The sequence below is a fragment of the Alexandromys fortis genome, unplaced genomic scaffold, assembly GCF_014885135.2.
Source record: "Alexandromys fortis isolate MF-2015 unplaced genomic scaffold, M_Fortis_MF-2015_v1.1 scaffold_15, whole genome shotgun sequence".
Lineage (NCBI taxonomy): Eukaryota > Metazoa > Chordata > Mammalia > Rodentia > Cricetidae > Alexandromys > Alexandromys fortis.
Window position 1 is genome coordinate 10221462 of NW_026067911.1, and position 12626 is coordinate 10234087.

The 12626-nt window shown below is 35.6% G+C and overlaps 1 protein-coding gene across 2 annotated transcripts in view; it reads right to left on the reverse strand.

Annotated features, from left to right (window-relative positions):
* Sclt1 (sodium channel and clathrin linker 1) overlaps positions 1–12626 on the reverse strand; it is a 92382-nt gene that overhangs the window by 65756 nt on the left and 14000 nt on the right. For both annotated transcript variants that reach the window (XM_050138404.1, XM_050138405.1), the window contains exons 3-6: positions 12114–12249; positions 9197–9319; positions 5124–5189; positions 105–175 (exon numbers count right to left, since the gene is read on the reverse strand). In XM_050138404.1, coding sequence (XP_049994361.1) covers positions 105–175; positions 5124–5189; positions 9197–9319; positions 12114–12249 — 396 coding nt within the window. The remainder of the gene's footprint in view (positions 1–104; positions 176–5123; positions 5190–9196; positions 9320–12113; positions 12250–12626) is intronic.

The following is a 12626-nucleotide window of genomic DNA, read 5'->3' on the forward strand; positions in this document are numbered from 1 at the left end:
AGGGAGGGAGAAAAAAGATAGGAAAATCTATGGAAATATAAGGAAGTTTCCCCGAATTCATTAATAATAAAAACATTAATAATAAATATCATGCCTGAAAATACCTAAGATGTTTTCGAAGTTTCTCGATCTCCATGTTTTGTTCAGTTACCGTTTTCAGGAAGTGTTGGTTAGTCTGCCGTAAGAACAAATCAGAAACGTTCAGTATTAGAACATTTAGAACTGTATTTTCAAAGGCGACATAAAGCATCAAAGTAAAAAAAAGACCCAAAAAAGATAAGATTCTTAATAATTACTATGTTTTTTTGAGGTTAAAATGTAACCTTGGTTCTTCCTTTCTTACCTTTACTTCCATGGATCCTTCTAAACTACCTGGCCCTGAATTCCTGTCTAAGGGCTTTCTCTGGCTGATCTTTTATTCATCTTCAAGTGCAGGAAACTGAAAAATGCTATAGGTGATGGGATGAATGTTGACTCTTGTAGAACAGTCTAACAATATTGATGGTACTGAGGTATAAATACTGCAAAACCCTGTGTTCACAGGTGGGACAAAAACCTATCTTTATCACTGGGATTATATTCCAGAAACACGGCTAATTTATCTGATTTATTCTTAAAAACCTGAAAATTACATATAGTTATTGAAGGAAGGCACATGTCACAGCACTTGGAGGTCAAAAGCCAACTTGTGGGAATCAGCTCTCTCTTTCTACCACGTGGGTCTCAGGAATTAGATTCAAGTCTTTAGTTTTGGCAGCACTACTTTTTTCTGCTGACTTATGTTTCTGGCCCAATGTATTTTATTTTAAAGTCAATTAAAAAAGCTTGATAGAGTCTTGCTATATAGCTCAGACTGGTCTCAACTTTCCATCCTTTTGACTGCTTTCAGAGTTAGGATTATAAGAATATTCATCTATATAAAATAATGGGTTTCACTATGACATCTGCATGTATCAGATGTATGCTTCAATCAGATTTACACCTTTTGTTATAATTTGTCTGTTCTCCCCTTTACTCTTCTACATCTCTATAATCCCTTTCAAAATTAAAATATAACAACATTTTCTCCCTCTCTCTACCCCTTCCATATTCTGTCATGTATTATCTCTTAAAAAATTAATGGTCTCAAATGTGAGCCAATCAGGAGTTTTTATTTACTGTTGCTTATATGTATAGTCTTTTAAGGATGGGCACTTATGATTTGATAACCATTTAGGGTGCTCATTTCTGGGCAAGACAAATCCTTCTCTAAGTTACTTCCAATCACCTGTAGCTATTCATCTAAAGGATACCTGTTAAGTGTATAATTTCACTCTGAAGTTTGTGTTAACTTTTCCCACTTGGATGATCTATCTACTGATATTGAGTAGGTTACTGACATTTTCCACTATTATTATATCCTTTTATATCTACTGATAATATTTAAGAAAGTGGGCACACCGACATTTGTTGCACACATACAAATGGCAGTTACATTTTCTGTAATGGATTGTTCCCTTTGTCAATATATAGAAACATTTACAAGCTCTTTAGATTAGTTTTAACTTGAGTTTGCACTGCACATATGAGTTTTTGCTGTTGTTAATTCTAGAGGATGTGGTTTTTTTCCCCTGAGTTGAACATGCAGGATTCATTCCTAATTCTTATTTGTTCATCTTTCCTCATGAAAATTATTCTTAGGTTTCACGATTCTCTTTTCCTCATTTCTGCTTTGGAATCTTTTACATATAATCCTTAGTGCTGGCTTAGTTGGCATGTGTTGCTTTCATTTGTGTTCATCTTGGAAGGTCTTTATTTCTCCATTGATTTTAAATAACGTGGTTGGAGCTGATAATCTTAGTTGGCAGCTATTTACCATGTTTTCTTGGCTTAGAACTTCTCCTGAGAGGAGAGGTCTGATGTAATGCTAATGAGTTTGTCTTTAGGAGCAACTTGGGATTATGCTCTTAGAGCTTTCAGTATTTTGTTTTTCTTCTGTACTCTTGGCATTTAACTACAATGTCACATGGAGACATTATTTGTGGTCCTATTTGGAGCTCTTCATGGTTCCTATTCTTGGATTGCCATATCTTTTTGTAGATTTTCTTCTATAATGAACATGTTTTACACATCTCTATTTGCTTTTTTTAGTCCCATCTCTTTCTTTTGCCCTTAAAATTATTCAGTTTTGCAGTTATTGAAACTGTGGTAAATATTTTTTAAAGATTATCTCTAACTGCTACCAGGAGTTAGCTCTGTAACTTATCTTCGATTCCTGATTCTCTATTTTTTATTAGATTTATTAAGATTTTAATTCCTCTCTTTAAATTATCTTATTCTTTCACTTGATCTAAACTCCTAAAGTGAATGTCAGGCTAGTATACAGTCTTTAGAATTAAAAAAAAATACATTCTCTTTGTCCAAAGTTCCTATTTCATGAATTTGAATTTTTTCATTGACCTCACTGATCTTAATAAATTACTTTTATATTCTCTAACTAATCTCTCTCTCTCTCTCTATATATATATATATGCATATATATATATGCAACTGTTTTGGTTTTTAGAGATGAAAGAAAAGTGGAATCCTACTGAACTTCAAAGACTGATGCCTTAGACGAGAGGACTCCACCACTTAGTTAATCACAGGTTTAGGAGGTGCCATGGATTATTTCCCACCCCTAGAGAGAGTGGCAGCAATAGCTTTTGTGTACTTGCTCTGTGCCAAGGCACTATGGCATGCATCAGTCTGTGTCATAACCCCGCATTTCCTCAGGCAGCCACACTGTGCTGGACAGAGGATGAAGACTATAAGACTGACACATTTCTGGAAAGCACTAAGAAGATTGGGTACTGGATGCAAAGATCTATTCTTTCATGCAGGAGGAAGTCAAGGCTGAGCTGTCATTCATGAGCTGGTAATGGCGGCCAACGACATGTACTAGTCCCAGCAGCACTCCATCATTCTCTGCACAGTGGCCAAACTGTCCGGGAATTGTAGCAACTCCAGGACAAACAAGATGGAAGTCAATTTTGTGAGACTGAGACAATCTCTTATTTCCTTTGGAGGGGGCTGGGAGCTACAGAGTCTTATTTTTGATTATATCATACTATGGTGCTATACTGGGAACCATGCCTGTAACAAAAACCAAAACCAACTCACTAGTTTTACTGGGTCTGGTTTCATCTTCTCCTGGGAGACAGGAACTTTTCAATGGGTTCTGGGTTGCTAAATCAATGTCTTTGTGGGAAAAGGAGACAGGTTTTTCTGCTCTTGACATCTTCCTCAAGTTTCACTACAACAAACTTTACCATAAATTACTCAATACTTCACTGTGCATCTGCAGGAGTCTAGTGAGCGACCTTTTAAAATGGGAACTGCTTGACTTCTGTTGGGCATGCTCCTTTTTGTTTTGATCTTGATTCAGATTTGCTCTTGCAACTAAGCTCTGAATGCTCTTTGATTTGTACACAGTTGTTTCATGCCAGTCTTAGTGCTTAGTAGTTAACTGACATCCACTATATACATTATATAGTGTCAGTTCTGGTCTGACACTACAAATTTTTCCTTTTTTTTTTTTTTATTTTTTATTTATACAATATTATGTGTGTATGTCTGCAGGCCAGAAGAGGGCACCAGACCCCATTATAGATGGTTGTGAGCCACCATGTGGTTGCTGGGAATTGAACTCAGGACCTTTGGATGAGCAGGCAGTGCTCTTAACTTCTGAGCCATTTCTCCAGCCCCCCAAATTTTTCCTTTTTATAAAGACAGGGTCTCATCTCATTATGTAGACAATCATGGTCCTAAACTGAAGCTGCTTGCCTTTGCCTCTGTCTCATAAATGCTGGAATTAAAGGTACGACTTTTACTTTAATGGTTTATTTAATATATCCTATAAATACCCAAACATCCTTTTCTTAAAAATATTAAAAATACTTTCCTTAAAAATATTTATGAGTTATTAAAACAGTAATGTATCTTCAGTAGGAATATCAAAGACTTATATAATTCCCATAGTTCTGGAAGATACATTGGGAGAAATGACAAATAATTGTTATATTAGGTTAAAGTACTAGTTCCCATGTAGAAATATATTATTAAAAGCATCTCTTGGTTACAGAACTCAGCAATCCTTTTGTCTTGGAGCATTTAACTTGAATTTTAACACTTCTCAGAAATATATTGTAAAAGAAGCAAAAAAAAACCAACAACAACAACAAAAACCACACAAACAACCTATGATTAGAAAGCATAGGTGTGATGCCTCATGTCTGCAATCAAAGTGAGGCAAGAGGACTGTCAGGAGATTGAAGCCAGCCTTGGTAAATGCGCGCCAGCCTAGGCTACAGTATAAGTCTATGTCTCAAAAACAATACAAAGAAACAAGTTCCTAAATGTTAGCATAAGCAGGAGACATTTGATTAAAGGATAATAAAACAGTGCAATAAAATGGGATGACTTACTTTTGATGACATAATTACTCTTAAGCATAGCTACTGTTTAGGTATTCACAAGAATTAGCAGAGTAACTAGGGAAGAATGAAAAGCAAAGGGAGGGATCACCCAGAGTGCTATAATTCTATTACTCAACAATGAGTAAAAAATAAAATTCCAAGGAAGTAAAGAAAGTAAATGGAAAATAAGAGAATTAATAGAGACTAAGTGGAACTGAGGGCCCAAATTATATTTGTTTTAGAAAATGTAAGGGAATTTATATATATTAAGGTTAAATTGACAGTTAATTTACAGATCATTCTTAGTTTAATTTCTTTTAAAGAAGCAAATCATTCCTTCAGCAAAGGTTTATGTTATTCTTATCATATTTCTGGCTGTGTGTAGTAAGAAACACTAAAGATTAGATGTGTACATTACTTTTGAGGAGTTGACGGTCTAGACAACCCTATTCTTAAGAGACCTTGCCAAATAACCTAAAATAGTTTTTAGATTTGAATGTAATTCAAAGACTTGTTGGTTATATCTTGAAAGGGTAGTGAATATGTAAGAAAATCAAAAAAGATACTCTCTAGATGTTTTAATAAATATAACATGATTTTTGCCTTGCTGTGAATAAGTATAAATAAATATAGATACAGTCTCTAATTTGTAAAAATCAGGTACAGGAAATGGTTATTTCCACTTACCATTTCTATGTTCTCATTAGCAACATGAAGTTTCTTGGTTAGTTGTTGAAAATTATTCAGCTGATCCTAATAGGAAAGTAAGGTAAGTTCATCATGTTTTGTTTAAATAAAACTACTACTTTAAATAAAACTAAAATCAGATCCAAAATCATATATTTAAATATATGTGACATCAGCATTATATCTTCTATTATGTAAATTCAGTAGTCAAATAAATAAGAAAAAACCTTCAATGATTTGAAGAATTAAAAAAAATAGGCAATGGTGATAATAATTTGTTTTAAGTAAAATCATTTTTATAAATTTATCTGCTGGTAAATACTATTTTAGATATAAAAGACATGCATGTACAAACATTTGCTAAGTTACTAGAAATTTCAAAAGCTAGAGAGTGTGTTCATGACACTGGAAACCACATGTTCAAACACATTCCAAATGGACAGGATAAACTGTGTTGACTGTGCAACTGTTGTGAAGTTCCCATGTTCTGCAAGTTCAAAACCATTTGATCAAATCTTATGATCCTTTTAAACATTACAAATAATATAAATTTGGAACAGATTGTTAACATGTTAGATAACAAAGTAATAGTTAAAAGGCAACTAGTAACAAAGTAATAATTAAAAGGTAACTAGGAAAAGAGAGACGAAGTATTATTTGCAAAGTTATTTACAAAAAAATTAAATGACATAACTTCCCTACAAGAATGATCTTATGTGAAAACAACATAATAATTAAAGGGCTTAGCTGTTGCCTTGAAGAATTTACTTTTATTAAAAATGGTTTATATTAGACTTCAGAAGTACAAGTTCTATAGTCAGATTATATGTGTTATTTCAAACCATAGCATGGATAAAAATTAAAAAGATATCTGTAAACTAGAATATCATATAAGTATCATTATGATTATACAAGCAGAAATTCACTATAATGATAAGAATATTCACAAACTTTAACTTGAAGAATTAACAAATCAGAGTTAAGATAATCCACTTATTTAAACAGATACTCCTCAAGAATGGCAGAAAATGCTCAGAAGTATAAGCTGGCCATTGTACTCAAATGTATGCAGCAGTAAAAGAACCAACAGAAAAACAATGAAGGCACAGTGTGGGAGAATGGTCTGTATTCTGTCAATTTTTTTTAAATAAATGCTGATTGGCCAGTAGCCAGGCAGGAAGTATAGGCAGGGCAACCAGACAGGAAGTAGAGGCAGGTCAAAGAGAACAGGAGAATTCTGAGAAGAGGAAAGCTTGGTGTGCAGTCCTGACGCCGACACAGAACAAGCAAGATGTGACTGCCTTGCTGAAAAAGGTACCGAGCCATGTGGCTAACATATACTAGAATAATGGGTTAAAATAAGTTATAAGAGTTAATAAGAAGCCTGAGCTAGCACAAAACTCAAGTCCAAATGGATCAAAGACCTCAATATCAGTCTGAACACACTGAACCTGATAGAAGAGAAAGTGGGAAGTACCCTACAACAGATGGGCACAGGAGATAGCTTCCTATGTATAACCCCAGCAGCACAGACATTAAGGGCAACATTGAATAAATGGGACCTACTGAAACTGAGAAGCTTCTGCAAAGCAAAGGACACTGTCACGAAGACAAAAAGGCAACCCACTGACTGGGAGAAGATCTTTACCACCCCCGCAACAGACAAAGGTCTGATCTCCAAAATATATAAAGAACTCAAGAAACTAGACGTTAAAATGCTAATTAACCCAATTAAAAAATGGGGCACTGACCTGAACAGAGAATTCTCAACAGAAGAAATTCAAATGGCTAAAAGACACTTAAGGTTATGCTCAACCTCCTTAGCGATCAGGGAAATGCAAATCAAAACAACTTTGAGATATCATCTTACACCTGTCAGAATGGCTAAAATCAAAAACACCAATGATATCCTTTGCTGGAGAGGTTGTGGAGAAAGGGGTACCCTCATCCATTGCTGGTGGGAATGCAAACTTGTGCAACCACTTTGGAAAGCAGTGTGGCGGTTTCTCAGGAAATTCGGGATCAACCTACCCCTGGACCCAGCAATGCCACTCTTGGGAATATAGCCAAGAGATGCCCGATCATATGACAGGGGCATTTGTTCAACTATGTTCATAGCAGCATTATTTGTAATAGCCAGAACCTGGAAACGACCTAGATGTCCTTCAATGGAAGAATGGATGAAGAAAGTGTGGAATATATACACATTAGAATACTACTCAGCGGTAAAAAACAATGACTTCTCGAATTTTGCATGCAAATGGATGGAAATAGAACACACTATCCTGAGTGAGGTAACCCAGACCCAAAAAGATGAACATGGGATGTACTCACTCATAATTGGTTTCTAGAGATAAATAAAGGTCAGTGAGTCTATAATTTGATCTCCTAAAGAAGCTAAATAAGAAGGTGATCCCAAAGAAAAACATATAGCTATCCTCCTGATTATGGGAAGTAGACAAGATTGCTGGGCAAAAAATGGGATCTTGGGGGAGGGAGGTAAGGGGAGATGGGGAGAGAAAAGTGAGAAGGGGAGGTTGGGGGGAACTTGGGAAACGGGATGTTTGGGATAAAGGAAGGTCGGATAGGGGAGCAGGGAAGCACACATCTTAATTAAGGGAGCCATCTTAGGGTTGGCAAGAGATATGGTGCTCCCAGGTGCCCAGGGCGATGTCCCCAGTTAGTTCCTGGGGCAGCTGAAGACAGAGAACCTGAAATGACCCTATCCTATAGCCATACTGATGAATATCTTGCATATCACCATAGAACCTTCATCTGGAGATGGATGGAGATAGAGACAGAGACCCACACTGGAGCACAGGACTGAGCTCCCAATGTCCCAAGGAGGAGCAGAAGGAGGGAAAATATGAGCAAAGAAGCAGGACCACGAGGGGTGCACCCACCCACGGAGACAGTGGGGCTGATCTATTGTGAGCTCACCAAGGCCAGCTGGACTGCGACTGAAAAAGCATGGGATAAAACCGGACTCTCTGAATATGGCGGACAAAGAGGGCTGCTGAGAAGCCAAGGACAATGGCACTGGGCTTTGATCCTACTTCATGTTCTGGCTTTGTGGGAGCCTAGCCAGTTTGGATGTCCACCACCAGACCAGGATGGAGCGGGGAGGACTTTGGACTTTCCACAGGGCAGGGAACCCTGACTCCCCTTCAGACTGGAGAGGGAGGGGGAGAGGAGTGGGGAGAGGGGGAGAGGAGAGGGAGGAGGGGGGAAAGGGAGACGGGGAGGGAAATGGGAGGCGGGGAGGAGGCGGAAATCTTTTTATTTTCAATAAAAAATTATATTTAAAAAAAAAGAAAATTGGAGGCTTTAAAAAAAAAAAAAAAAAAAAAGAAGCCTGAGCTAATGGGCCAGTCAGTTTATAGTTAATGTAGACTTAGTAATTGCGGGAACCGGGCAGGACAGAAACCCCAACAACAAAGGCAGCTTTTCCAATGTGACAGGTGGTCTTTATGAAACAGTTTTGTTTATAAAGGTATACATCAAAAGCTAGATGGCCAACGTAAAAGCACTCTTGTTTTAGACAGAAAATATCAAATAACTAAGCCTTCTTCCTAGAATAAAACTGTAACTCAATGACCAATTTTTGTTTAGTTTCAAAGGTAGGAAATTAATCAATGAAAACTTCAGAGGTCATTTTATAAAAGAACAATCTTATACTTCTCAAAATTAATACACCTTGCCCGGCAGTGGTGGCGCACGCTTTTAATCCCAGCACTTGGGAGGCAGAGGCAGGCGGATCTCTGTGAGTTCGAGGCCAGCCTGGTCTACAAGAGCTAGTTTCAGGACAGGAATCAAAAGCTACGGAGAAACCCTGTCTCGAAACATAAAATAAAAAAGCAACAACAAAAAAAAACTAATACACCTTTTATTTCTAATCACATTAAAAACTCAACACCACTGCGGCACTTTGATTACTCACCTGAGATACATTCATTGTTAATTAATTAATTAAAAAACACGAGACTTGGGAATTTCTTCCCCAAACAGTTTTCTTTTCATGATTTTTATGATTTCTGACCATTATTTAAGAAAATCATGAAAACTGACTTTACCTTTTGTTTTTGATTTTCAAAGACATGGATCTGGGCTTCAGTCATATGCTCCTGGTAAAGTTTCCGTACACTCTCCAGCTCCTGAGAAGCAGTCTGCCAGAGTTCCAGAGCCCACGTTTTCTCCTATAAAACAAAAAAAATTGGTAGTTTATTACAGTATCAGCAGGCTATTAAATGATAGTATAAATGGATCACATTCTTTTCCTATTAGGTTCTTATAAAGTTACAAAGTAAAACTAGAATATAAAGACAGTAGTCAAGCATTGTTTAAAGATGGGGACATTTTCAGAGAAATGTACTCTTAGGGTGTCTAACCATTATGTGACCACAGCAGATATACGCAACACAAACTACAATGACTACAATCAGGTGGTGTACTCATAGGGAGTATGTAGTCCATCACTGACAGACAGTGGCATGTGACTGGTCTATAATAATATTTGTGATTTAAACATTTTAATAGTAATTTAGAGAACAAATTTCTTTCTTTTCTTTTTTTTTTTTTTTTTTTTTTTTTTGGTTTTTTNTTTCGAGACAGGGTTTCTCTATGGTTTTGGAGCCTGTCCTGGAACTAGCTCTTGTAGACCAGGCTAGTCTCGAACTCACAGAGATCTGCCTGCCTCTGCCTCCTGAGTGCTGGGATTAAGGGCGTGCGCCACCACTGCCCAGCTTAGAGAACAAATTTAAAAACTAAAATTTTACTTAGAAATTTTACTTAGATTTAATAGCTAAAATTAATGTTATCAGCAATACATATAAAAATTATTTTACTTGTTCTACAAAAAAGTACAAATTAAGCCTTGGTATTACTAAAGGAGAAAAGTCCTTCTGAGAAAGTACAATATGACTTTCTGACTGTAAAGAGTTAAGTGCTTATTTCAGAAAACTAGGAAAATATGGAAAACAGAAACAATAAAAAACTACTTAGAACTATAGGTATTAGCCTTGCTAATTAATTAACACTACTATTTGGATATAATCCTCTTTATAAAGGTCGACTCTCTTCATGCATATACACTTTTTATAAGTGTGCTTCTGGGATACAATTTTTTAAGTTTTTCTTTTAGCAAAATTATAATCACAAAATGTATGTTACATATAATGTAACACTATTACACTTGGCATTTTATAGTGAGATTATTTTTAATTCATCAATTAACTTTTTAATACAGTCTTACCAAGGCATGGTAAGGGAGCCTAGGGTTTAAGACTTTGAGATGATGTTGAGGTCAAAATTATGTTCATAACAATAGGAAGACATTGGCCATCACAGTGGAATTTTCTAAAGTATATGACATGTCATTTTTGTGCTGAGGGCTGCTACAAAGTATGCTTTATATCATTATTCAAAAAATAAAGCCTGTTAATTTACAGTAGACTAAATACTGACAGATACAACTCACAAAAAAGTACTGTAGGATACTAAAGTAAGGGGTCCAGGTATTGTTTTAAAACCAAAAGGCTAAGAAAAGCTAACAGTAACCCACTGAGACCACAGGCAAACTGGTTGCCTAGGGTCCTTACCAAGTTTTGACTAAGAATGGAAAACAAAACATTTTCTCTTTGTTGTTATTAGAATGATAAATGTCCCCCATGGGCACCTGTCTTTGGACTTTGGTTCTCAGCTTGGGGTGCTGTTTAGGGAGGTTATAGAAACTTTAAGAGGTGGGTCTTGTTAGAAGAAGTCATCCCTGGCGGAGGGTTTTGAAGGTTTCTATCTTTATCTCACTTCTAGCTTGTGGCCTCTGTTTCCTGTGGGTAGTTGAGATGAGATCTCTCAGCTTCCTGTTCCTGATGCTGGCCTCCATGGCTTTCCTGCCATTATGGGGCCTAATTCTCTGGAACCATAAGTCAAATAAATCTTCTTTAAGTTGATTTTGGTCATTGCACTTGATCATAACAAGAGAAAAGTAACTCATACATTCTTTGTCTCTAAAGTCTAAGCTTTGGCATTCCAGGTGAAGGCTAGGGAATTACTTGTATTCCTGAGAAGGTAGAGCTTAAAGATAGGCATTTTTGGTCCATACTGAGTATAATTTCAGAATATATATTGGATTTTAAGTTTCTATAAAATAATTACTAAAGAATTACATGCACTCAAATAATGTACAAATGACCCCCACCACTCCTTGACAACATCATAGGGAGCTCCAAAGACTTTTCACACACAGAGATACAAAGTAGAAGAGCAGAGATTCAAACTCATATAAGGTCTGAGACACAGGAATGTAAAATTATAAAGTGAAATAAAGTTTCCTGATGTACAAATTCACAAAAATGGTAACAGTGAAAAATGAAATACACAGTACACAGAATGCCAGAAATTTCAAAAACTATGAAGGAAGAAATAAAACCAGAGAAAGTATAATTTTAGAAGGATATTTATGTTATAATCTTTGAAAATTGAAAATGGTATCAGAAGAAAACATATAAAAATATTAGTGTAAGGAAATTAAACTACTGATTACTCCTTTCTTTAGAATTTTCTTCTAACATTAATTATTCTTAAAGACAAAAATCTTCAAATGTCACATTATTCAAATAAAATATATTTGAAAATACAATTCTAATAGTGAGGGCATTTACAAGTTTTAAGTCACAGAAAAATCAAGTGATATAAATTTTGTTATTTATATCAAAATGTCAGTCCTGAAATCATATATAAAACTGACATTATACAGACTGAACAGGTTATATTTAAAGTATATATGTATATACATATATGCATGTAACAACAATTAATGAAAGAAGGTCATGAATTTGAAAGAGAGCAAGGAAGAGTATATTGGAGCATTTGGAGTAAGAAAGGGAAGAGAAGATAGTAATGATGTAATTATAATATCAAAAGTAAAAAAGTAAAACAAAGATTAACACATATTCCTGATGATTTTAAACTTAGTAAATAAATGTCACTTACTTGATTGGCTAGTTGCAATTGTTCCTGAAGGTTCCTCACGGTTTCATCATCTGCACAGATGTCATTTCCTACCCCTGTGCCAAAGGGAAGGGCTTCCAATTGCTTTTCAACGGCATCTTTTAATTTACTGTGCAACCTTTGCAATAAGCAGTTAACATTATACTCATTTTAATAACAACAGTGTAATTACCATTAGAATGGTCATTAAATCAACATGGGTCACACAAAATTCTTCATACCAAACCATTTAAATAGACTTCAATAACCATTAAATACTATGTGAATAAAAATATGATTTTTTTCTTTTTCTGAGACAGGGTTACTTTTCTTAAATGTTGGCAAGGATGTAAAAATGTAATTTAGTGCAGCCACTAATTGAAGCTGAAAACAGAACTATCGTATGAGACAGCTAGAACACTCCAGAGGATATATTTTGATGGACCTACAGCAGATATACTTGTATATCCATTTGTATTGTATTTACAACATCAAAGATATGGAATAAACCTATAT